The 26,171-nt window shown below is 67.7% G+C and overlaps 1 protein-coding gene across 1 annotated transcript; it reads left to right on the forward strand.

The window, feature by feature from the left end:
* Positions 1-6,856: 6,856 nt before the first annotated feature.
* Positions 6,857-22,264, forward strand: LOC133771970 (uncharacterized). The gene is made up of 2 exons (XM_062208430.1): positions 6,857-7,642; positions 21,953-22,264. Exons 1-2 carry the CDS (start codon positions 6,857-6,859, stop codon positions 22,262-22,264), a joined length of 1,098 nt encoding a protein of 365 aa, XP_062064414.1.
* The last annotated feature ends 3,907 nt before the right edge of the window (positions 22,265-26,171 follow it).

Below are 26,171 nucleotides of genomic sequence, written 5' to 3' on the forward strand. Positions count from 1 at the left end.
ATGATAGTGGGCGAGGCCTGGGCTGCAGCTCTGCGGGCTCCCTCTCTCTCTCTCTCTCTCTCTCTCTCAGCCGGGTGGGATGTCGTGAGCTGCCTATGCACAGGCCCCAGGGGCAGGAACATAGAGCTCCCTGCAGCCTGGTCAGCATCCGGGGGTCCGGTCAGTGACCTGGCTGAGAGCCCTGATTGGGGAATGCCCGGGGAGCCTCGGCCGAGAGCCCAGACCCGGCCACCTGAGGGCAGAGGTTCCCATGGAGCCGGGACTGGATCCCAGGCCACAGGCTCTGTGGTCAGCAACGTCCATTGCCAGCAGCTGTGTGTGAGCTGTGTGGTACCGGCAGCAGGCACAGGACAGGCCCAGGCTCGGGGTGGCCCTGCCCTGCCCCTCCCTCCTCTGCTCCCTGGCTCGCTGCAGCCCCGGGGCTCCGCCCCACTCTGGCTGCACTCATGTCCGCCCCGAATCTGCAGCACTCAGCCCCCAGCCGGCACGCGGCCCCCAGACTTGGGCAGGGCTGGTGCTGCTGCCCATCTGTGTGCAACACAAAAAGTGACCCGTGGGACAGAGTGGACCCCACCTGGTGACCCCAGCCCCGGCCTCATGCTCCCTCTGGGCCTCGCTCTTGCTCTCCCTGGGTTTGCTCTGGAGCGTCCGTGCGTGTCCACCCCACACAGGGCAGCCCCCGATGGCCATTTCAGAGGCCCACCCAGGCCCAGCACGGCTCTGACCAGGGGCACAGGCGCTGCATGCAAAGATGAGCGCCCCCGGGAGCCCCTCCCCGCCCCCGAGCTGCACACACTGAGGACATGGATGCCAGGGACACGAGGTCACCCTGGCTGGGGACAGGGACACAGAGCGGACCCTGGGGGCTCGTCCCTAGCTCCAGTGGCTCCGTTGTGCTTGGGGCACTTGCGCCCCCTGGTGGCCAGTGCAAGCCCTGCAGCCCCAGGCAGGAATCCCAGAAACCGGAGCCCCTGGGTTTGGGTGTTCCCATGTAGTGGGGTCCCTGACCCTTGCCCCCTACAGCCACCTGGAAGAGCAGGTTTGGGTTCACCAAGGGATGTGGGTGGTGTTCCCCTGAGGACTGGCTAGGGTCTCCTTCTTGTTCGGAGGCTTAGCCTGGCTGGGAGCCCTGGGCTGGGCGCCCACGGACGTGGTAACCCAGGCGAGGAGAGACTCTGGCTGCGTGCCGGCTCCTGGTGACACCTGAGCACTCACCGGCAGCAGTCAGGCCTGCCAGGGTCGAGTCCGGCCGCAGATCTCTCCAGATCAGCACATGGAGGGCTCCTGTCCTTGGGCCTGTCTTCCCGGCCTGGGCACCCAGGACTCCGTCGTGTGGTGGGCTCTGGGGTCAGCCCGGCCCTGCTTCCGGGGTGGGCATCCCCAGTGTCCTGCTCTCCTGAGCAAAGCTGTGGTGAAGAGCTGCTCGGGGGAGAAGAGTGGGGCATCCCCAGGGGTCACGCCCCCTGCACCTGCCCACTGGATCAAAGAGATGTGGGTGATGGACAGGAAGCACCCTGCAGCCTCCACAGGAAGACGGGGCCTCCCGTCGCCAGGATAAAGGCCGGGGGTCCCCACAGCTCAGCCCTAGCTGTGCCTCTACCGGTTCGTCTCGGGACGCCGGGACCGAGTACATCGTCCCATGGTTCACTCCCTGTCCCACCGCTCTCCAGGGCGGCTGCTCACTACCCTTCCCTTTTCTTTGTTTTAAAAATGTATTTATTATTTATTTATTTATTCAAAAGAGAGAGGGAGGGACCAAAGTTCTTCCATCCACTGCTTCACTCCCCAAATGCCCACAGCAGCCAGGCGAAGCCAGGCGGCAGGAGCTCCATCTGGGTCTCCCACTGAGGGTGGCAGGGACCAAGTGCTTGGGCCACCCCCGCTGCCTCGCAGGCCCGTGGGGAGGAAAGGGGGTCAGAAGCAGAGGGGCCAGGACAGGCGCCGGCCCCCCGGTACGACACGCAGCTCCCACCCCTGCCGCTTTCCGGGAGGTTTCCAGGGGCTCTCCGCGTCCTGCAGTCCTGACACCGTGAGCTGAGGTAGGCGTTTCCATAGCGCTGGTGCTCACCTGTGTCCCCATGGTTCCCTGCGAGGCAGCACCGGCTGTGTGCACCCCAGGAGCAGAGGCGGGGCCTCGTGCGGCCACGCCCCCAGACGGGCTCTGGTGCTGCAGCAGGCACGGGTCAGGGACCCCCAGGGCCCAGGCGGGCAGGGGAGCAGCCAGGAGGCGTGAAGCCCAGCCCAGGCTCACAGGGGCGGCCTCTGTGGTGTGACAAAGGCAGCCATGTGAGAACGGGCAACGACGAGGAAGGGGCGGCGCGTGGAGACCTGGCAGTGGGCCCACCGCGGGAGAGAACGGACAAAGCCACAGGATGAGGTCAGCTGATGCAGCGAAGCGTTTGACAGGGGCCGGCGCTGTGGCACAGCGGCTGAAGCCGTGCCTGTGAGGCCAGCATCCCATATGGTTCGAGTCCCGGCTGCTCCACTTCCGATCCAGCTCTCTGCTGTGGCCTGGGAAAGCAGTAGAAGATGGCCCAAGTGCTTGGGCCCCTGCACCTGTGTGGGAGACCCGGAAGAAGCTCCTGGCTCCTGGCTTCTTGCCTGGTCCAGCCCTGGTCATTGTGGCCATTTGGGGAGTGAACCAGCAGGTGGAGGCTCACTCTCTCTCTCTGTCTCTCCTTCTCTAACTCTACCCTTCAAATAAATAAATCTTTTTTTTAAAAAGAAAGACACACACACCCCCCTCAAGGAAGTAAAAGACTTGTGCACTGAAAATCACCAAACACCACGGGTGGAGACTGAAGACGACACAGGGAGAGGGGAGGCATCGCCTGCCCGCGGGTGGGAGACTCACAGTGGCAAGACGCCCCTCCCAGAGCGGCCCGCAGAGCTGGGCTGAGCTGAGGAGGAGCGTCCAGGCCTGGGCCTCCCCCCACTCCTGTCTCGGCCCTCCCCTGCCCCTCCCCCCACTCCTGTCTCGGCCCTCCCCTGCCCCTCCCCCACTCCTGTCTCGCCCCTCACCTGCCCCTCCTTCCACTCCTTCTCGGCCTCTCACGAGCCCCTCGACCCGGGGGCAGTGACCCAGGCCACCTCCAGCTGGTTGGCAAAGGTCACCCAGAGGCAGACACAAGGCCCCAGGTCTGATTCGAACTCACACAGGCAGATCTGAAACTGGGAGGTAGGGAGGGGGACTGTTGGGGCCCATTCTTGGATCTGTATTTCTTTTTTTTTTTTAAGATTTTATTTATTTATTTGAGAGGTAGAGTTACAACTGTGAGAGGGAGAGACAGAGAGAAAGGCCTTCCATCCGCTGGTTCACTCCCCAGATGGCCGCAGTGGCCGGAGCTGTGCTGATCTGAAGCCAGGATCCAGGAGCTTCTTCCAGGTCTCCCATGTGGGTGCAGGGGCCCAAGCACTCGGGCCATCTTCTGCTTTCCCAGGCCACAGCAAAGAGCTGGATGGGAAGAGGAGCAGCCGGGACTCGAACCAGCGCCCATATGGGATGCCGGCACCACAGGCGGAGGATTAACCTACTGCACCACGGCGCCCACCCCAGGGTCTGCATTTCTAATTCCCTACAAGAAACATCTCCCCTAGGACTGGAACCACAGCTCCTTGGGAGCTGGGTGCCGGGGGCAGGTGCCTTAATCCCTCGGGGTCCCTGTGCCTCGGGGGGATGCCGTTGCTCTCAGCTGCACCCCAGCAGACACAGGGATCTCCAGGGGTGCAGAGCGGTGCCCCTCACCCTCCTACCACTCCAGCCTCCTCCTCAACACAGAAGGTGTTGCAGGGAGCAACAGGCACGGCCCCAGCCAAGGAGAGGGATTCCCTGTGGAGGAGCTGGGCGACCGTGCAGGACTGCGGCTGGGCCTGGGGGAGGGACCCGACTCTGGGGGAGTGAAACCAGGCCGCTGGGGCAGCGCTCTGTCCACCGGTTAAGCGGCCTGCTAACATGCCCTCATCCCCCATCAGAGCGTCTGGGATCCAGTCCCGGCTCTGAGTCCCGATCCCAGCTCCCTGCTAACGCACACCCGGGGGGCAGTGGGTGATGGACCGAGGTTGGGTCCCCGCACACAGGAGGTCTGCCTGGAGTTCCAGCTCCTAACCTCGGCCTGGCCAGCCCAGAACACTGTGGGCATTTGGGGAGTGAACAGCAACCTCTCTCTCTGCCTCTCCTCTGTGTAACTCTGACTTTCAAACAAGTAAATATCTATTTTTTTAAATGACCAGGGCGATGACCCCTCTGAGCCCTGCCGCACCTGGCACCTGGCCTGCCTGCCCGTTCTAAGGAGGGACTGGATTTTCTTTCTTTCTTTTTTTTTTTTTACTTAAAACTTGTTTTCTCTCCATTGAAAATGGAAATCCCAGTGGGTCAGGGTGTGTGTTTCGGAAATGCAGCCTCCATGTAACCGTGGAGAGCGCTTCCCCAGTGCGATCTGAGAACCAGAAGCTAGAAGGAAATCGTCCGCTCTGCCTGCGGTCAGAGCGAGAGCGAGAAAAATGCTGAAAGCCGGAGAGGCAGACCACAGCTTATGTGTTTACGTGAGCGGCAGCGCTCCAGAGGGAGGGAGAGGCCGAGCAGCCACCTTCCATCTGCTGGTTGATTCCCAAAATGGCCACAACAGCCAGGCCGGGGCCAGGAGCCAGGAGCCAGGTGCTCCATCCGGGTCTCCCACGTGGGTGCAGGGGCCCAAGCACTCGGGCCATCTTCTGCTGCTTCCCCAGGCCATAGCTGGGAGCTGGATCGGAAGTGGAGCAGCCGGGACTTGAACTGGCGCCCATGTGGGATGCCGGCACTGCAGGTGGCGGCTTTACCGGCCCAAGCCACGAGCTCTAAGTGCTTTTCTCATGGACCAAGACCAGAGAGAAGTGGATGTCCCGTGACAGAAGGAGCTCTGACAGGTCACTGCTGTGACCGAGGACAAACGCCGGCCGCGTGAGCGCAAAGCGCCACACCGAGAGCACGCGCAGCTGTCACAGTGTCACCGCCAGACAGCCCTGGGGAGAGGGAGCCCAGCCCCCCGACAGCCGTGTCAGTCAACCCTCCTAACCGGGAGAGCAGCTGGCAGACCCCCACACCCTCCAGGGGCAGGGGGCCAGCGCTGTGTCACTGCAGGCTAAGCCGTGGCGGGGACCCCACCTGTGACACAGAGACGCCTCGAGGGGTCCTCTCTCCTGAAGATGCGACAAACCGTCTACACCCGGGATCCTGAGTGACATCCACACACATGCACACACACAGCACACACGTACACACACATGCACACACAGCACACACGTACACATACATGTACACACAGTACACATGTACACACACACACCCGCGTGCCACACACCGGGTGCCACAAAGCCGGAGGGACGCCCCCTCTCCTGCTGGGCCCCCAGAGCCGCTGCTCTCCCCCCGGCCGTGTGCGTCACCACTCTTCTCGCCCCAGTTAACACCGCCGGTCACCGTCCCTCATCCCACAGCGGTGTCCTCACGTCTGAGGTTTTACAGGGGCAGGTGCTGTCCTCCAACAAGGAGCTGCCAAGGAGCTGGGTCCTCCAGAGCGGAGCCCCGCGCCGGCCGCAGGCGCCACGGGGGGGGGGGGGGGGCTGGTGCAGCTGTCGGCGCTGCGGGGCCCTGCAGGGCGCGGCTCTCCCGAGTCCTGACCGCCTCCCGGGCAGGCGCGGTCACTGTGCCCGCCCTGAGCCCACGGGTCACTCGCGAAGCCCCAGGTGGAGCCCGGGCGTCTCCGGGATTGCGGCGGACGTTACTCGTTTCTCTGATGGTGGCTGAGCTCCCAGGGCCAGGGGCCCCGTGTCATAGAGGGCAGTGGAGGTGACCCCGGTCCTGGGCCCCAAGCAGCCCGGCCCCGCCCTCTGCCCACCCACGCCTGCCGGCCCCGCCCCTCGTCCTGGCCCCACCCATGCCAGCCCGGCCCCGCCCTCCGCCCACCCACGCCTGCCGGCCCCGCCCCTCGCCCTGGCCCCACCCCTCTGCCCACTCACGCCTGCCGGCCCCGCCCCTCTGCCCGGCCCCGCCCCCCAGCCTTAGGCCCGCCTGGCCGCCGGATCCTGCTCACTCCCTGCCAGCCTGGGCCCAGCCAGAGCAGCGCAGCTGGGCGGGGCAGCGACCCCGGACGGCTCCACCCAGAAGGGGTTCCAACAGCAGAGCCCATCTGAGTGAGGGCGGGGAGGGGGTCTCCTGCAGCACTGGGGTGGGGGCCGGGATCACAGAGGTGCGGGAGGGTCAGGGCCTCGGGCTTTGGAGCTGGCCCGGCGCCCAGCCCACACCTCAGGCTCCTGCAGCAGCACCCACTGCTCCTGCCCTCGCACCCAGCCCCCGACCTGCTCACAGGAAACGGCTCCTTCTGCCTGGGCAGGGCTAGCCCGGGGGAGGGGCCGAGGACCCTCACCATTCTCAAAGTTGGGCCAGGTGGAGACCCTTGCTCCGACGCTGTCGGGGGAGGCCACGGTCAGCCACAGGTCACCACCCGGCTGGCGATGGACCCCCCAGGCCGCGGCCACGCGTCCTCACGGGAGGACACTCACCAGCCAATGGCAGGCAGAGGAGCCCCCACCGCCCCTCGGGAGCCCGGCCCTGAGGTCAGACAGGGCTGCAGCAGACGCCGAGTGTGGCTGGCCACACCAGGACGATGGGCACCCACAGGCACAAGGACACGGCCAGGGTCACGTCCAGTCCCGGAGCCGGGAGCCCCGGACCTGCGGGAGCCCGGCCGGGGACGTCCAGGGGGCGGAGCCGACTCCAGGAGAGGTCAGCTCATTCATCACTCACCTAGCATTCCCTGGTCCCGGCGGGGGGCCCGCAGGGCAGCTTCCGCCCCGCCCACGCGAGCCCACGTGCACCCCGCCCATGTGGAGCCCCGCCCACGCGAGCCCAGGAGGCCCCAGCATCGGCCGCCAGGGGACCAGCAGGGCAGCTTCCGCCCCGCCCACGCGAGCCCACGTGCACCCCCAGGAGGCCCCAGCATCGGCCGCCCGGGGGCCCCGCAGGGCAGCTTCCGCCCCGCCCACGCGAGCCCACGTGCACCCCGCCCACGCGAGCCCACGCACACCCCCAGGAGGCCCCAGCATCCGCCGCCCGGGGGCCCAGCAGGGCAGCTTCCGCCCCGCCCACGCGAGCCCACGTGCACCCCCAGGAGGCCCCAGCATCGGCCGCCTGGGGGCCCAGCAGGGCAGCTTCCGCCCCCGCCCACGCGAGCCCACGTGCACCCCGCCCACGCGAGCCCACGCACACCCCCAGGAGGCCCCAGCATCGGCCGCCGGGGGCCCAGCAGGGCAGCTTCCGCCCCCGCCCACGCGAGCCCACGTGCACCCCGCCCACGCGCACCCCGCCCATGTGGAGCCCCCGCCCACGCGAGCCCACGCGCACCCCGCCCATGTGGAGCCCCCGCCCACGCGAGCCCACGTGCACCCCGCCTATGTGGAGCCCCCGCCCACGCGCGCCCCGATGGCCGGCTTCGGCCGCTCTGGTGAGAGGCAGGGTCCTGGCCGGAAGGAGAGACCTGGCCTCTGGGGACCAAAGGACGCGGCGTGGGAGAGGCGCGGCTCCCGCGTTCACCAGGCCAGCGGGGCCGGGGCCGAGGGCGGCCAGGGCTGCCCGGGGCCAGGGGCACAGCCGTCGTGGCCGCGTTCTCGGGTAGCCAGGTCACCTGGGCAGCCCGCGTGGGCGAGAGGGGCTGGACGGGAATGTACAGAGAACACCGGGACTTCTGTGCGGGGGACGAGGAAGCCAGCCTCCAACGCAGAACAGGGCCGGCACTGGGTGTGGCAGGTGCGGGTGTGACAGGTGCGGGCGCTGGGAGACGTGGATGAAGCTCTAGGCTCCTGGCTTCGGTCTGGCCCAGCCCTGGCCGGTGTGGCCATTGGGGAGTGAACCAGTGGATGGAAGATCGATCGATCTCTCTCTCTCTCCAACTCTGCCTTAAAAAAAAAAAAAAAAAAGTAAATCACCGATTACACACCCAAACTGTCGATCTTGTCCAAGACCCTTAGCTGCTCCCAGCCTCCTCCCCGGGGCAGCTTAGGGAATCTTCCAGGCCTGAGCTACACCCAAGGGCTCTCGGTCTGACAGTGCTGTGCGGATGAGGGCCCAGGAGGAATTCTGGGAATTCCACACCCAGAGGAGGGGGGGGGGCACACCCATTCCCCCGGGACCACAGTCTGAGCACAGCAGAGGGGCCTCGGCTCCTGGCTCGGCGCCGGCCCGGGCTGCCCAGTGCGTGGCTCATCATGGAGCTTGCGGTCCTCCCTCCACGGCCGTCTCGGGTCGGAGCTCTGCCCTGTGCGAAGACCACGCCGAGCCGAGCAGCCGTCTCGGGGAACAGCATCATCTCCTCTGCCGCTGCCTCTTCTCTGGCGTGGTCTAGCCTGCCGGCCCTGCCCGTCCGTAGCTGGCCCTGGGCACCCTGCGAGTCTGTCCCCAGGTAACACTGGCCCTGCCCGTCCGTAGCTGGCCCTGGGCACCCTGCCGGCCCTGCCCGTCCATAGCTGGCCCTGGGCACCCTGCGAGTCCGTCCCCAGGTAACACTGGCCCTGCCCGTCCGTAGCTGGCCCTGGGCACCCTGCCGGCCCTGCCCGTCCGTAGCTGGCCCTGGGCACCCTGCGAGTCCGTCCCCAGGTAACACTGGCCCTGCCCGTCCGTAGCTGGCCCTGGGCACCCTGCCGGCCCTGCCCGTCCGTAGCTGGCCCTGGGCACCCTGCCGGCCCTGCCCGTCCGTAGCTGGCCCTGGGCACCCTGCCGGCCCTGCCCGTCCGTAGCTGGCCCTGGGCACCCTGCGAGTCTGTCCCCAGGTAACACTGGCCCTGCCCGTCCATAGCTGGCCCTGGGCACCCTGCCGGCCCTGCCCGTCCGTAGCTGGCCCTGGGCACCCTGCGAGTCTGTCCCCAGGTAACACTGGCCCTGCCCGTCCATAGCTGGCCCTGGGCACCCTGCCGGCCCTGCCCGTCCGTAGCTGGCCCTGGGCACCCTGCGAGTCTGTCCCCAGGTAACACTGGCCCTGCCCGTCCATAGCTGGCCCTGGGCACCCTGCCGGCCCTGCCCGTCCGTAGCTGGCCCTGGGCACCCTGTGAGACCCTCTGCATTTTGATCTTTGTATCTCTTTTGAGAGGCAGAGAGAGAGCTACAGACACAAGGGGGCCAGGGGGAGAGCTCCATCTGCTGGCTCACTCCCTGAATTCCCACGCGGAAGCCAGAGCTGGAATCCAGGTCTCCTGCGTGGGTGACAGCGACCCAACGACTCGAGCCATCACTGCTGCCTCCCAGGGTGAATCCCCAGGAAGCTGGAGTCGGTGCAGGGCTGGGACTCGAACCAAGAACCAGTGTGGAATGTCGGCATCTTAACCACTAGGCCAACGGCCCCTGGTGTTGCACACCTGTCTCTTTTATGGCTATGAGGTCAGCATTTCGTCCCCAGGTTACAGGGAGGACACTCGCTCAGGTCACTCAGCTGGGTGATGAAGCCTTGGCAGTGTGGGTCCCTGGCAGCACACAGGACTGGGGGACAAGTCCTTTGCTGCAGGGGACCCCGGGCGCCAGGTGAGGGCGTGGGAGGGGCGGAGGGAGGACAGCCAGAGAGGGGCCTTGGTGAGCCCTGGGTGGGCACCTGGGCTCAGACTCACCAGGAGACCGCATCCCCCGGACAGGCTCGGTCCCCACCACCGGAGAGTGGTTCCCAGGCATTAACACTCGCGCTTCAGTGGCTGCTGTCAGGGAGAGCCCCCTCCCCAGCAGAGCACCGCCCCCCCCCCCCCCCGGCAGCAGCATGGCCCAGGTTGCCCAAAGCCAAGGCCAGGACCCTGTGCCCGCCTTTGCTGTGCCTTCTCTGTTCTCACAGCGACAGCTCCCAGACGGGTCCTGGAGCCAGTGCACCTGGGCCCTGGGCAGAGAACACGCCAGCACACAGCCAGGCGGCTGCCTCCCCTCCCTCCGCTGGGGCCGGGCCAGCTCTGCCACGAGGGCACCTGTGCCCGAAGGGAGCCCCAGGGCCTGGCTGAGCTCCGAGCAGCTGACGGGGTGAGGTCACTGCCTGGCACGGCCAGGCATGGACGAGGGCACAGTCATCCAGCAGTTGCCATGAGCATGCGCCAGGGGCTGGCGAGCTACGTGCGATTCCTCCACACGGGAGACAGCGGTGGGGCCATGGCTCCCCCACGCCCTAAGCGGGAACTCCTGGCCATAAGTAGTAGCAACAGGATTCAAATCCGGTCCATTTGCCTCCAAGCCACAAAGCTGCGCCCCCCGCCCCCCAGGAATGGGGAGCACTGAGCGAGGATACGCCAGAGCCAGGAGGCTCCCCCAGCCCCCTCCCCGACAGCGGACACACCTGGCCAGGGCCCATTGTATTTAAAATCGCGCGCACACACACACACACTCTCTCTCTCAGTTCACAGTCCACTCCGTGGAGCTGATGGCACTGGGGGGACCTCAGCCTGACCCTGTCACTTTAAATGGCTGCACCGTATTCTCTCCGCCAGGGACAGATGGACTTGCTGGATGCTGGGGGCCCCAGGGGCTCCAATCTGTCCCCTGAGCCCCAGAAGTAAAGAAACCCAGTAGAGGGGAGGCTGCTGGGGGTCTTCCTGCCCAGCCCCACTCCAGGAGGAGAGTCCAGACCCCCGCTTACTGCTGGGGAGTGCAGGTCCATCCCCGGGGCCACCCGAGGCTTTCTACCTTCGGGGTTTGGGGGAGGGGAACTGCACGAGTTTGGTAGGTGATGATGATTTTGAACTTGTTTCACCTCGCGGCTGGATTCCCACCTGTCAGTCACTTCCCAAGCACAGCCCCTTCCTGGGCACCCCCAGCACAGGTTCAGGTTCCAGAACTGTGGGCACGCCCCCCGGGGGTGCGGCAGGCCAGAGTGCAGGCCAGGGGGTGGCACGCTGCTCTCAGTGTCCGCCTGTGGGACTGGGCTCTGCTCGGTCCAGCTGGGCCCTGCTTGGTGCAGGACCACGGGCTGAGTCACCGTGACTCCTGGCCCTTCCTGGGTTCTGAGGGCTGAGCGCGGGGGCTGTGAACCCACGGCTGCCCTGAGGTCAGAGAGGAACAGGACACGCAAGGAGCCAGGAGCCCGCTGAGCCCTGCCGTCGGTAAACCCCTGTGTCTGGGGCAGCTGCACATGGCTCTGATGACAGCGATGTGCAGCCCCAGGGAGGAGCTGCTCAGGGTGACGCTGGGAGGAAGCCCCACCCCCACGCACATGCCAGGGACCCCACAGGGCTCTCCTAGCCACAGCCTGGCCGGCACTGAAGGAGTCTGCCACCTCTGCCATCTGAGGTCAAGTAGATTGGAGGCACGGGGGATCGTGGCCGCTGCCTGCAACGCCAGTGTCCCGCATGGGCGCCAGTTCGGGTCCCGGCTGCTCCACTTCTGATCCAGCTCTCTGCAGATGCACCTGGGAAGGCAGCAGAGGACGGCCCAGTGCCTGGGCCCCTGCACCCGCGTGGGAGACCCGGATGGGGTTCAAAGCTCCTGAGTGCAGCCTGGTCCAGCCCCAGATGTTGTGGCCATTGGGGGAGTGAACCAGGGATGGAAAACCTCTCTCTCTCTCTCTTTCTGTAACTCTGCTTTTCAAACAAATAATAAAAACTTAAATAAAAAAAATTGAAAATAAAGCTGTTTTTGAAAATCTGGGGTGGAATCCTGGGCGGATGGGCTGAGACGTGGGCTCCGCCCACCCAGGGAACAAAGGCAAAAGCATTGTCCGGGTCTGAACTGGGCCTGCTGGCTCCTGGTCCTGACACAAGTTTCTCCCCCAGGGAAGGAAGGCGAGGCCTATAGAGGGGGTCACTCTGCTGCCCCCACCCCACCAGCCTCGCCCCCAGCTCCAGAGCCACAAGGGCTCTGCAGGCCCCACCCCCCCAGCCCCGCCCCCCAGCTCCAGAGCCACAAGGGCTCTGCAGACCCCACCCCACCAGCCCTGCCCCCACAGCTCCAGAGCCACAAGGGCTCTGCAGGCCCCACCCCCCCCAGCCCCGCCCCACAGCTCCAGAGCCACAAGGGCTCTGCAGACCCCACCCCACCAGCCCCGCCCCCACAGCTCCAGAGCCACAAGGGCTCTGCAGACCCCACCCCAGCCCTTGGAGAAGAAAGGTCTGGACCTCTGCACCCGGCCCACACAGGGCTCCCGGGGCCGACTCGGTCGTGGGGAGCACCGTGCAGGGCTGGGCACGTGCGGGGCCTGAGGGCTCCAGCCCAGCTCTGCCACTAACCACGCTGGGGACCTCAGCCCAGGGGATGTCCACTTCCCCTCCATGAACTCGAACCTCCGCGCTCCCCAGGCACCAGAGGGGAGACCACTTCTCTGTCTTTCTTGGAGAACAAGACCAAATTCACAGGGAGCCGGCAGGTGCATTCCCTCATTTCAGACAGGCAAACAGGCTCAGTGAGAAGCAAGGCCCAGAGGGGGACTGCAGACCAAGATGCCACACCCCCTCCACCCACCCAGGCCCCGCCCAGCTGCTCCTGAGCCGCCAGACCTGTGCAAGACCTGTGACCCAGGCACCTGCTCCCCACTGAGTCCGCCCCAGGATGGGGCTTCAGTTCCCTCATTCACCCCTGCCCGAGTCAGCTCCACATGCACACGGCTGTGTCCCCAAGCGTCGGGCATGGACCTGGCACCCGGGGCCCCACTGGTCACAGAACGACGGGAGGGAGGAGCCGGGCATCGGCCCACAGCCCTGCTCACAGAGGAGATGCCCGGGACCCAGCGGTGTCTCGGCTCCTTCCTTCCCCTCCTCCATCCGTGCACCCTGCACCTGTGCTCACTCCCTGCTGTGTGCAGGTACCGGGAGACAACGTGAACCCCGACCCCGGCCCTGCCCTCGGAGCCCACGGCTGAGCAGCTGGAGAGCGTCTGCCCCACGGCAGGAGTGGGGCCTCAGTGTGGGCTCCAGCTTCGGCGGCCTGCCTCCCCCTCCAAAGGTACTGCTGTGGCTGGTGCAGTTTGGATGTTTCTCGACCCCCAGAGATTCATGGGTGGTGGTACCGGGAGGTGGCCTGGTGGGAGGTCCCAAGTCAACTGGGGGTGCTGCCCTTGGAAAGAATCAATGCATTTCTCCTGGGACCCCGGGTGTTACTGAGGGATGAGTGTCCGCCCCCCACATCCGCCCCGGCTCCCTGCGTCCAGAGGTAACCCCTTCCCCCCACCTGCCCCCTGTCCCACCCCACAGGAGCCCAAGCCAGGCTGGTTTTATTCTTCCTTTGGGCTTGCCTGGTGGTTCCTGGGCACACTTTGGGTCCGAAGTCCCTGGTTCTGTCCACTTCACAGTCTCCAAGGAGAAAGGGGTCCAGTGCACCTGCTGCCCTCTCTCCCACTTCCTCCCTCCCAGCTTCCTGTCACTCTATGTTGACGTCCCGGAGGTCTCTTCTGTCCGCCCTCACCTGTCACCCAGATCAGCACCACCACGAGGCTGGATCTGCCCCACCGCTGGGTGGGCTGTGAGGGTCCCCGGGCTTCAGGCTGACGGTTGGGAGTGCACGGTGGGCTGGGTGGGCTGTGAGGGTCCCCGGGCTTCAGGCTGATGGCTGGGAGTGCGCGGTGGGCTGGGTGGGCCGTGAGGGTCCCGGGCTTCAGGCTGACGGCTGGGAGTGCGCGGTGGGCTGGGTGGGCCGTGAGGGTCCCCGGGCTTCAGGCTGACGGCTGGGAGTGCGCGGTGGGCTGGGTGGGCCGTGAGGGTCCCCAGGCTTCAGGCTGACGGCTGGGAGTGCGCGGTGGGCTGGGTGGGCTGTGGGGTCCCCGGGCTTCAGGCTGACGGCTGGGAGTGCGCGGTGGGCTGGGTGGGCTGTGAGGGTCCCCGGGCTTCAGGCTGACGGCTGGGAGTGCGCGGTGGGCTGGGTGGGCTGTGAGGGTCCCCGGGCTTCAGGCTGACGGCTGGGAGTGCGCGGTGGGCTGGGTGGGCTGTGAGGGTCCCCGGGCTTCAGGCTGACGGCTGGGAGTGCGCGGTGGGCTGGGTGGGCTGTGAGGGTCCCCGGGCTTCAGGCTGATGTCTGGGAGTGCGTGGTGGGCTGGGTGGGCCGTGAGGGTCCCCGAGCTTCAGGCTGATGGCTGGGAGTGCACGGTGGGCTGGGTGGGCTGTGGGGTCCCCGGGCTTTAGGCTGACGGCTGGGAGTGCGCGGTGGGCTGGGTGGGCTGTGAGGGTCCCCGGGCTTCAGGCTGATGTCTGGGAGTGCGCGGTGGGCTGGGTGGGCTGTGAGGGTCCCTGAGCTTCAGGCTGATGGCTGGGAGTGCACGGTGGGCTGGGTGGGCTGTGGGGTCCCCGGGCTTCAGGCTGACGGCTGGGAGTGCGCGGTGGGCTGGGTGGGCTGTGAGGGTCCCCGAGCTTCAGGCTGACGGCTGGGAGTGCACGGTGGGCTGGGTGGGCTGTGAGGGTCCCCGGGCTTCAGGCTGACGGCTGGGAGTGCGCGATGGGCTGGGTGGGCTGTGAGGGTCCCCGGGCTCTAGGCTGACGGCTGGGAGTGCGCGGTGGGCTGGGTGGGCTGTGAGGGTCCCCGGGCTTCAGGCTGATGGCTGGGAGTGCACGGTGGGCTGGGTGGGCTGTGGGGTCCCCGGGCTTCAGGCTGACGGCTGGGAGTGCGCGGTGGGCTGGGTGGGCTGTGAGGGTCCCCGGGCTTCAGGCTGACGGCTGGGAGTGCGGGGTGGGCTGGGTGGGCTGTGAGGGTCCCCGGGCTTCAGGCTGACGGCTGGGAGTGCGCGGTGGGCTGGGTGGGCTGTGAGGGTCCCCGGGCTTCAGGCTGACGGCTGGGAGTGCGCGGTGGGCTGGGTGGGCTGTGAGGGTCCCCGGGCTTCAGGCTGACGGCTGGGAGTGCGCGGTGGGCTGGGTGGGCTGTGAGGGTCCCCGGGCTTCAGGCTGACGGCTGGGAGTGCGCGGTGGGCTGGGTGGGCTGTGAGGGTCCCCGGGCTTCAGGCTGACGGTTGGAGTGCGCGGTGGGCTGGGTGGGCTGTGAGGGTCCCCGGGCTCTAGGCTGACGGCTGGGAGTGCGCGGTGGGCTGGGTGGGCTGTGAGGGTCCCCGGGCTTCAGGCTGACGGCTGGGAGTGCGCGGTGGGCTGGGTGGGCTGTGGGGTCCCCGGGCTTCAGGCTGACGGCTGGGAGTGCGCGGTGGGCTGGGTGGGCTGTGAGGGTCCCCGGGCTTCAGGCTGACGGCTGGGAGTGCGCGGTGGGCTGGGTGGGCTGTGAGGGGCTCCCGGGCTTTAGGAGTTTTTGGTCTAGGGGAGACACAGGGCCTGCATATGGGACCCGGGGGCCCAACAGATGAGAAGCCCAGGGTTCTTTTTGGGGGCCCCTTGCCCCCTGCTGACCCCTCCTGGCTGTTCCTTGAGAAGCTATGCCCTGGTAATTCCCCTGGGCCCGAGAGTCCGCCTGGGGTCAGCAGGCTCCTTTGTCCCATCAGCTACGAGCTGGGAGCATGGCCGTGTCTCCCACTTCCGGCCCTGAGCCCCCAGCTTCCAGCACAACACACCTTCCCTTGATTCTGCCACACACCTGACTCTGGGCTACTCGCTTAGCTCAGATCCTCAGTGTTCCTGCCTATGTAATGGGCACACTTACAAGCAGCTTACGAAGATTCGAGACAACGAGAGTGCCTCGCAACACCGTCTGGCACTAAGCAAAGGGAACACTTCCACCACACCTGGGATGTCGGTCCTAGGCTTGTGGGACCCCGGAGTCAGCCCTGAGTGACCTCTGCTTGGGCAGTGGTGAACGGCGGGGTTGACCTCACCAGTTACACCCACTGCGTCCAGCGCTTCCAGGAGTGGGCCGAGGGCTTTGTGCTGCTACGTCTTCGCCCGTGACCCTGCAGCCATTCCTGGGGTCCCCCTGAGCCCCAGCCAGCACCTCAGTGTCACCCCCGTCCGGGGCCACTCCTGCTGGGAGATCACACGCGGGATGGAGGCCAGCACATCACCTCGCTGTGGACACGGCATCTCCCAGACCCGCTGGGGTCCAGAGACCTCGGGGCACCTGGTGGCTGCCATTCACCCCGGACACCACCCAGAACCCCGCCAGAGCTCCCCTAAGAGACAGACGTCTCCCACCGCCTTGGTGGCACATGGCAAAGGCAGCTTCTATTACAGCCAGGGTCACGTGGCTGTCCTGGCAAAGCCCACGGCACGACGGTGGCCTGGCACAGGGAGAGCCACCTGAGCCGACCAAGGAGCTGCCCCCGGGGACCTGGGTGGGGGGGGGTGACAGAAGTCCCAGCCACCCAACCTGACGCTGGGCCGCTTCTCCACGCGGGACGAGGACGCTAGCTGGCTCGGGAGCCGACAGCAGGGTCTCCGAAGCCCAGCAGCCCCTGCACCCCCCGGTGCTGCCCTCGTCCAGCCTCAGGCTCCCTCCCAGGCTGCCGGGGGAATCCAGCCCGAAACTGGCCGTGCAGCGCCCAGGTAAACGGTCAAGGGCGGTCACACAGTAACGGGGGAGCACACAAATAGTCAGACGGGGGAGGTGACAGTGGCGATTAAAAAGGGAGGGCCCCACAGGCCTCACAGCCCAGCAGACGCCCTGCAGGGGTGGGCCCGGAGACCCCGCCACCCTTGAAGCTGCAGTCACACCCTGGTCACTCTGACAACGCCCAGGCCCCCGTCACACCCTGGGCACTCTGACAACGCCCAGGCCCCCTTCTCTTGCTGCAGGGGTCCTGGGACCAGGAGCCAACTCCCCACCCCAGACCCCAGAGCCAGCCAGCTCCCTCCGTCCCTGTCCCCTGGGGCGGCGTTCTCCCTGTGCCCATCTGTTCTGCGGGGTCAGACTGGATTCCAAGCGCGACCAGCCAGAGTACGGTTCTTCCCGGAGACCTGGGCTGAAGCTGGCTGGTGCTACAGGTGGACTTTCAATGCTCCGACGCAGCGGAGGGGAGCAGAGCCCGGGAGCCCTGTGGGAGCTGTCGTCCCTGGGAGCCCCAGGGATGGGTCCGTCGGCCCTCCTAGGTCCTGGGTCACCTGGTGGGTGTGGGCTCCCGGGCAGCAGGGCCGGCTGACATCAGAAACCCTGCAACCGACCGCAGGCTGCACGCAGAGGGACCCGGGAGGTGCGCCTGGGTCAAGGGCTTTGCTGACCTGGTGCCCACGCCCCCGGTGGAGTCGGTGGGGATTCGGATAGTTCCCAGAGCGGGCAGGTAACCCCCCGCCTGGCAAGGCTGGGGCCGGCCCTGAGCCGACTGCTCAAGCCGCCGGGATTTCGGCCGTCAAGCGGCAATAGGTTCCAGCACTGTGGGTAGAAGAGTGGCCAGTGCGAAGACCCAGCCTGGGCTGGAGGGGACCGGAGTCAGGAAGAGCCCCTGGGAGCGTCCTGGGCAGAGGGACGAGAATTGAGCCACGTCATCTGTGTCCCTGGCAGGGAACCCGGCCAGGGCTGTCCCGGCCCGGCTCAGGGAGGCAGGGTCTGCGACACCGGCCATGCAGAGAAGCAGGCCCTGGCTTCAGGGGGCAGCTCTGGAGCTGCAGGGAAGGCCCCAGGGGGAGGTGGCCTGAGTCCCGGGGAACACGCACCCTGCAGGCTCCAAGGACGCACCCAGCTCACTGCAGGCAAGCCCTGGCCCGTGCCCGCCTCTCCCAGACCCAGCGGGGGGCTCTCAGCCCTGGCCCGTGCCCACCTCTCCCAGACCCAGCGGGGGGGGGGCTCTCAGCCCTGGCCCGTGCCCGCCTCTCCCAGACCAGCGGGGGGCTCTCAGCCCTGGCCCGTGCCCACCTCTCCCAGACCAGCGGGGGGAAGGCGCTCTCAGCCCTGGCCCGTGCCCACCTCTCCCAGACCCAGCGGGGGGGGGGGCTCTCAGCCCTGGCCCGTGCCCGCCTCTCCCAGACCAGCGGGGGGGGGGGCTCTCAGCCCTGGCCCGTGCCCACCTCTCCCAGACCAGCGGGGGGCTCTCAGCCCTGGCCTGTGCCCACCTCTCCCAGACCCAGCGGGGGGGAGCTCTCAGCCCTGGCCCGTGCCCGCCTCTCACAGACCCAGCGGGGGGCTCTCAGCCCTGGCCCGTGCCCACCTCTCCCAGACCAGCGGGGGGAAGGCGCTCTCAGCCCTGGCCCGTGCCCGCCTCTCCCAGACCCAGCGGGGGCGGGGCTCTCAGCCCTGGCCTGTGCCCACCTCTCCCAGACCCAGCGGGGGGGGGCTCTCAGCCCTGGCCCGTGCCCGCCTCTCCCAGACACAGCGGGGGGCTCTCAGCCCTGGCCTGTGCCCACCTCTCCCAGACCCAGCGGGGGGGGGCTCTCAGCCCAGGCCCGTGCCCACCTCTCCCAGACCAGCGGGGGACTCTCAGCCCTGGCCCGTGCCCACCTCTCCCAGACCAGCGGGGGGGGGCTCTCAGCCCTGGCCCGTGCCCACCTCTCCCAGACCCAGCAGAGCGGGGGGGCTCTCAGCCCTGGCCCGTGCCCACCTCTCCCAGACCAGCGGGGGGGGGCTCTCAGCCCTGGCCCGTGCCCACCTCTCCCAGACCCAGTGGGGGGCTCTCAGCCCTGGCCCGTGCCCACCTCTCCCAGACCCAGCGGGGGGCTCTCAGCCCTGGCCCGTGCCCACCTCTCCCAGACCCAGCGGGGGGCTCTCAGCCCTGGCCCGTGCCCAACTCTCCCAGACCCAGCGGGGGGGGGGGGCTCTCAGCCCTGGCCCGTGCCCGCCTCTCCCAGACCAGCGGGGGGCTCTCAGCCCTGGCCCGTGCCCGCCTCTCCCAGACCCAGCGGGGGGAAGGCGCTCTCAGCCCTGGCCCGTGCCCACCTCTCCCAGACCCAGCGGGGGGGGGCTCTCAGCCCTGGCCCGTGCCCACCTCTCCCAGACCAGCGGGGGGCTCTCAGCCCTGGCCCGTGCCCACCTCTCCCAGACCAGCGGGGGGGGGGCTCTCAGCCCTGGCCCGTGCCCACCTCTCCCAGACCAGCGGGGGGAAGGCGCTCTCAGCCCTGGCCTGTGCCCACCTCTCCCAGACCCAGTGGGGGCTCTCAGCCCTGGCCCGTGCCCACCTCTCCCAGACCAGCGGGGGGGGGCTCTCAGCCCTGGCCCGTGCCCACCTCTCCCAGACCAGCGGGGGGAAGGCGCTCTCAGCCCTGGCCTGTGCCCACCTCTCCCAGACCCAGCGGGGGGCTCTCAGCCCTGGCCCGTGCCCACCTCTCCCAGACCCAGCGGGGGGGGCTCTCAGCCCTGGCCCGTGCCCGCCTCTCCCAGACCCAGCGGGGGCGGGGCTCTCAGCCCTGGCCCGTGCCCGCCTCTCCCAGACCAGCAGGGGGAAGGCGCTCTCAGCCCTGGCCTAAGCCCCTGGGGACAACGTTCTGCGATGACACAGAACCCAACCCTGGAACCAAACTGCGTTCCAGGTGCTTCAGATGGTGTCCCAGGACACGGCCCAGCCGGGAGCCCTCCGGCCCGGTCTGGCGGATCAGACCTGCGCATAGAGTAACCAAGTTCGGCACGGAAGGCCAAAGCTGCGTGGACGCTGAAGCCCCTAAAACTGCAGAGGCCCCAGCAGTGCCAGCATCCCATATGGGCACTGGCTCTAGTCCCGGCTGCTCCACTTCTGATCCAGCTCTGCTGTGGCCTGGGAAGGCAGTAGAAGATGGCCCGGGTCCTTGGGCCCCTGCACCCGCGTGGGAGACCCGGAAGAAGCTCCTGGCTCCTGGCTCCAGCCTGGCTCAGCCCCAGCTGTTGCAGCCATCTGAGGAATGACCCAGCAGGTGGAAGACCTCTCTCTGTGTAACTCAGCTTTTCAGAAATGAATCTTTAAAAAAAAATGCAGAGGCCCCTCTTTAAGAAACAGACAAAATTAAGAGAATGCAATGTTAATGCCCACGCTTAGCCTCCCAGGCCCTCTGCCCCTCCCTGTGAATTCCAGTCCAACCGGTCACTCATAGTCACTCACGGTCACACTGCCCTCAGGCCAGACCTGCCCATCCCACTACCAGGCCAACGCTGGGGGACTCACTCCTGGCATCACCTCCTCCAGGAAGCCTGCCTTGATGAGTGCTCCCTCCAGAGTGGAGGCCTCCCCACTGCCCCCTCAACCTTCCTCATCTCTGTGTCACCACTTGCAAGGCCCTGTCCACCCTGTGCCCCAGGCAGTGAGCTCCACCCTGGTACCTGGCACCCCAGAAGCACTCCAGGGATGTTTGTTGAACGACTGTGTGAACGTCAGGGAGTGCAGTCCTAGTGCCTGTGGGATGCTGGGTAGGTCAGAGCCTAGTGCTGGGAGGCATCTGTACCCCACCCTGTGGAGCTGCTTTCACAGGTAGCCAGCTGTGGCCACGCACGCAGCAGGCCCAGCCCGGAGGGGGCCGGCAGCCCCCCGCAGTGCCCGGGTAGACTGTGATGTGGCCTCGTCCATGGTGGAGTCAGGGCTCAGGCTTGGCTGGGGTGGACGACGTGTCCACCACGCTCCCTGCAGCTCCGGGAGGCTGTGTCTCCCCTAGGCTGCCTGGGTGGGGGCAGGCGTTTGGCACAGGGACTACGCTGCCCCCTTGGGACCCCTGCACCCCTGGCAGAGTGCCTGGGTTCAGGCCTCGACTCTTCTCCAACTCCAGCTTCCTGCCAAGGTGGACGCCCTGGAAGGCAGCAGGTGCCCGCCACCCTCGCAGACCTGGATGGAGTCCTGGGCTCCTGGTGCTGGCCTGGCCCAGCCCCAGCTGTTGTGGACGTTTGGGGGGTGACCAGCAGATAGAAGGTCTCTATGTCTTTCGGACTTTCAAATAAAATGAAAATAAATTTAAAAATAAAGTCCACCTGGGGGGCCGGCACTGTGGCGTGGTGGGTAAAGCTGCCGCCTGCAGTGCCGGCATCCCATGTGGGCACCGGTTCAAGTCCTGGCTGCTCCACTTCCGATCCAGCTCTCTGCTGTGGCCTGGGAAAACAGTGGAGGATGGCCCAAGTCCTTGGGCCCTTGCACCTGCGTGGGAGACCTGGAAGAAGCTCCTGGCTCCTGGCTTCAGATGGGCCCAGTTCCAGCCATTGTGGCCACCTGGGGAGTGAACCAGCGGATGGAACCCCCCACCGCCTTTCAAATAAATAGATAAATCTTAAAAAAAAAAAAAAAAAAGACCACCTGGTTGGGCTCCCCTGTCCCCAGTCCTGCAGTGACCTCATCTTTGCCTGGCATTCAGAGTCCTCCCCAAGGGGACCCCACCCCATCTCCAGCCTCCTGGACACTTCCTCCCCCGGGGACGCCCCCTCCACGCCCCGATTCCCCTCCGAGCCCAAGCACAGCAGACTTCTCTTGGGGCCAGCCTCAGAGGCCACCTCCTCAGAGCTCCTGGGCAATGCCCAGCCTCTGGGGTCAGCGGCGCTGGGTCCCAGCCCCCAGCCGGACCACGGCACAGCCCTGGGGCGGGCAGGCAGCTCAAAGCGCCAGCCTCCTCCAGTGAGATGGGTCCAAGGAGGCGCCGGGCTCAGCCGGGGTCCAGCAAGGGCAGCCTCGGTACCCGACAAGGCTCTGGTCAGCAGCAGGGCCAGGGGCTGCGCAGAGAAAGGTCCCGGCCCCCAGCGCTCAGCTGAGCAAGGTCACTTGGGGTGGAGGTGCGGCCTGGGCGCTGGCGCCTAGACCGGATGGCTGAGCACCCCTCCCCCAGCGCTCAGCCCAGCAGCCAGGCCCCCTCCTCCCAGGCTCCCACCCAGCCGCACCACCGCCAGGGACAGGCTGGACCTTGTGTGGGGGGCGGGGAGAGAAGCAACCCGCCTTCCCCCTTGCAGGGACCCAGCGTCCACTGAGTTCTGCAGGCGGCTTCGGGGCTCGGGGTGGCAGGCGAGGGCGCACCGGCGTGGCTGCTCACTCTCGCCCCCACCTGGCGGGGATGCGGGCGACCCCAGCTGGGTCGCGGCGGGTGCGGAGCGCGGAGCGGCCGGCTGGGCGGAGGGCCACGCGAGACCCGCCCACCCAAGTCGTCGGTGCGTGGCGCGTGCGCACGGGGAGGTCACTGCACGCGCCGTGCGTGGGCCCGCGCGGGCCCCGCGTCCGCGCCCGGCCGTGGGCTCCAGCTCTAGCCGCCCCGCGAGGCTGCCCAGCCGCGTGCGCCCGAGCGAGCGAGGCTCGAGCGCGTCCCCGAGCTCGCGCACGCGCGCGTGGGGGGGCCCGCGCCTCGCACCTGCGGGCGGGGCGGGGCGGGGCCGGCACAGTCCCCGCCCACCCCGGCCGAGCGCCCGCAGCCCGGGCGGAACCGAGCGGCGGGGCCCGAGCGGCCGGCGGCGCGGCGCGGCGCGGCGCAGACAATGGGAGCGGCGCGGGCGGCGGCGGCCCGGGCGGCGGCCAGCGCCGCGCAGCCCCGGGCCCGGCGCGGACGGGAGGCCGCGCCATGAGCGCCGCAGCCGGGCGCCCCCCTGCGCCGCGCGCCGGCCGAGGCGAGCGGCCTCTGCGACCCCCGGGCCCCGCCCTGGGGCCGGCGATGCGCTGCGGCGGCTGAGGATGATGGTGGATTGCCCGGTGAGTGCCCGCCCGGCCGCGGGGGCTGGGTGGAGGGAGGACCGCCCGCCCCCGCCCACGCCGCACCCGCGGCGCCGAGGCCACGCAGAGCGCGCGCTTACGCAGTTCCGTGTCCAGCCCCTCCGGATGCGGTTGGGAAACTGAGGCCGGGAAGCAGGCGGGGGCCTGGCCCGGGGCCCTGGCGGTGGACAGAGGCCAGAGGCGGTGGCGGGGGTTCCGGCCTCCTGGGCCTGGCTCAGCCCTCCTTTGGGGTCAGCTTTGGGACCTGGGGGACCTCTACCCGCGCCTCTCCCATGCGGGCCCCTGTCTGGACCTGCAGCGGGGCGCGCGCACACACAGGCACAGGCACTCGGGCGCGCGCACACACTTCCTAGGGCTCCCCGGGGACACTGGGGAGGTGTCAGGGAAGACATTGGAGCAGCTGGGACACCAAGCAGGGCATCCGGTCTCCCAGCAACACGCCGGGTCCCCAGCACGCGGAGGGGCGGATGTGCCAGTCTGATGGGCAAGGGGGTCCCCCCGGGGCCAGCGGTCCAGCATCCATCTCCCTGGTTCCCACCGACTAGGCCAGGCTCCCCTCCTTGGCCTGGAGGGGGTGCAGGAGAGAAGCCCGGGGCGTCCGCCTCCGCAGAGCAGGGCCTTTGGCTTTGTGAGGGTCTGGCGGGCTGGTGTCCAGGTGTGACCCACTGCACACACACACTGCTCCAACGCCGCCCTGGAACCGCTCCTGGGCTGGGCACAGCCTGAACTCCGGGGGAACTGAGGCCTGGGGTAGTGCCGAGCGGGCGACGGCCCTGCACGGTTCACCTGGGACCTGGGGCGAGCCTGGCCTTGGGGGAGCCTCCAGGTGCCCACTTGGAAGCGAGGCCAGCAGTCAATGCCCTGGCTGGGGTGAGGAGGCGATGAGTGACCTGGACACCCCAGGCCAGCAGAAGGAGCCGGGGGTCGAGGGAGGTTTCTGAGGTCCCCGATTACCCCCTGCAGCCTGGGCGTGGTGGTCCTTTGCCCCCTTGGGGCAGGGGAGAGTGGCTACCTTGACAACTCCCAAACAAAGGTGTGTTTTGTTTTCTGGGATTCCTGCCTGGGGCTGCAGGGCTTGCACTGGCCACCAGGGGGCGTGAGTGCCTGGTATGGAGCCACTGGGCCAGGGACGAGCCCCCAGGGTCCGCTCTGTGTCCCTGTCCCCAGCCAGGGTGACCTCGTGTCCCTGGCATCCATCCTCAGTGTGTGCAGCTCGGGGGCAGGGAGGGGCTCCCGGGGGCGCTCATCTTTGCATGCAGCGCCTGTGCCCCTGGTCAGGGCCGTGCTGGGCCTGGGTGGGCCTCTGAAATGGCCATCGGGGGCTGCCCTGTGTGGGGTGGACACGCACGGACGCTCCAGAGCAAACCCAGGGAGAGCAAGAGCGAGGCCCAGAGGGAGCATGAGGCCGGGGCTGGGGTCACCAGGTGGGGTCCACTCTGTCCCACGGGTCACTTTTTGTGTTGCACACAGATGGGCAGCAGCACCAGCCCTGCCCAAGTCTGGGGGCCGCGTGCCGGCTGGGGGCTGAGTGCTGCAGAGACCGGGGTGGGTGTGAGTGTGGCCAGGGACAGGGGGCTGCGTGGCTGCAGGGAGCTTGGGGGCAGGGCAGGGCCGACCCCAGCACCTGAGCCTGGCCTGTCCCGTGCCGGGGCCTGGGCCCGGCTGCCTCTGCCCCAGATCTCTCAGGATTTTGGGGCCACTCAGTGGAAACGTGACAGGTGCATCCGCCTTCCAGCACCCCCCATGCAACGCGCAGGCTGCCGTGTGGACCCAGGGCCTCAGTGCGTCTGGGACCGTCGGCCAAGACCCTCCGGCTGTTCTTGGCCACACAGGGCTCGGCGAGGCTGCCCGTAGAGCAGGTGGAGACAGGGGTGGTGGGACTGAACAGGGCAGAAGCCCCAGGGGGTGCAGACCTGGGCAGTGATCCCAGCTCCCCTCTGTGTGCCCTGTTGGTCAGAAGCCAGTCACCAGCTCCAGGCCACCCTCAGGGTAGGGGCGACTCGGCGGCCCGGGTACCAGCAGGCAGGTGGGTGGAGCCAGGGCACTGGCTCTGGTTCTAGACAGTAGGGAGCCCTTCGGAGACTGATGCCGGAGAGGGGCGGCCTTGATTTTCACTCTCAGCTCCGCCGTGGGTTGGACCAGGAAGCAAGGCCAAGAGGGAAGCGACCTCCCCGGGCCATGGCGCTGGAGCCCGCTTGTCTTGAGTCCTGTTCCATGCCTGCTCCGTCACCTCTGAGTGTGTGTGAGAGCTCCAGGTAACGTCAGCGATGGCCCCTCCCCGTGGCAGGTGCGGCCACCAGGCAGGCTGGGAAAGGCCCGGTGACTAGTCCAGGGTCACAGGACTGGCCAGGGGGCAGCTGGTGACCCGAATGACCTCGCCTGCTGAGCCTCCGGGGGGGGGGCTGGGAATTTGACGCTGAGGTTGGCTGTCCCAGCTCACAGGTGGCCCCAGGCACCTGGAGGAACCGCCCACCGTGGGCCACCCCCGCTCCCCTCCCTGTTGCCCCCCCCCCACCGTGTTTCCCAGGCACCACAGTCCCTTGGTTTCTGAATGTCCGAGCGTAGCAAAGGAGGGGCTGCGTCCGTTCCCAGGCCTGGCCGGCGCGACAGGGGGTTGGCGAGGGAGGGGCTGTCTTCTGTGTGTGGGGACTGGGTGGGTGCAGAGAGGAGGGAGGCCGCCCGGGGTGAAGAGGATGGCGTTGGAGTCTCGTCTGTGGCACAGTGCCCCGTGGCTGCTGTCCCAAAGCCCCACAAACCGGGCAGCCCAGCACAGCAGGAGGCACGCGGTCACAGTATAGAGGCCGCAGGCTGAAGCCCAGGCCTCAGCAGGGCCGGACACCCCCCAGAGCCGCAGGAGAGCCCCTTCCGTCCCGCGTCTGCCGACAGTCCGGCGATCCAGATCGCTCCTTGTCTGCTAGGCTCACCGCCCGGATGTGGCCTGCACCCTCCCCCGGCTGCGTCTGTGGGTCTGTGGGTCTGTCCCGTTCTCCCTGCTCCTACAGATGCCAGGCCTTGGGTCATGGTCTCAGAGACCCCTCTTCCAAACGCTCCTTCGCAGCTGCCGGGAGTCTTGGGGGGGGGTGGAGGGCGTGGCTCATCTCCCAGAGGTCACGTACTCAGAGGCCTCGGGAGGGGCAGGAACTTGGCCCCCAGCTAGGCTCGGGGCCTGCTCCCTGGACTCCGCGTTGGGGCGCCAGCACCAGTAGGTGGCGCTGGGCCCTCCTGCGCCGACACCCAGGAAGGTCTCTTGCCGTTGCTGGGAGATGAAGAACCTAACTGTAAACAGGGCAGGAGCCCCGTCATTTCATGGGTGACATTTGATGGTGAGATCAAACCGGGCGGGGCACGTTGGCACTGGGCCATCGGCGGGGGCAGGGTGGCTCGTGGGGGAGGTGACGTGGATGGCGTGGAGCAGGTGTCCGAGAAATGAACGGAAAGGGAGGCGGCGGCCGGCGAGGAGCCCAGGAAGCAGGGAGGCCGGCGGCGGCCAGCCCCCGGGGTCGGGAGTTTGCATGCTGGTGTGCACCTGCCCCTCGCAGCCTGTCACTGCAGGGCGGCCGCCTGTCCCGGGGCGGTGGTGGGCACAGGGGCTGTTCGTGCAGGGGGTGACCCCTGAGAGGCACTGCCTGACTGGGGGGCAGTATAGCCAAGCTTGGCTGCTGCGCCTGGCGGGGTTGGCCGGGCCTCTCAGACCACCCCTGGATATACTCGGGCCTGAGGAGCAGGGCTGGGTGCCCCGGGGTGGGCGCTCACAAGGACGTT

Source organism: Lepus europaeus, chromosome 12 (genome assembly GCF_033115175.1).
Source record: "Lepus europaeus isolate LE1 chromosome 12, mLepTim1.pri, whole genome shotgun sequence".
Lineage (NCBI taxonomy): Eukaryota > Metazoa > Chordata > Mammalia > Lagomorpha > Leporidae > Lepus > Lepus europaeus.

Excerpts from the sequence above, each read along its gene's own strand:
- LOC133771970 (XM_062208430.1), top strand. The coding sequence starts at position 6,857 with ATGTGGAGCCCCGCCCACGCGAGCCCAGGAGGCCCCAGCATCGGCCGC. Across the intron at positions 7,643-21,952 it reads CGTCGTGGCCGCGTTCTCGG|CCGCCCCGCGAGGCTGCCCA; the intron begins GTAGCCAGGTCA and ends CTCCAGCTCTAG.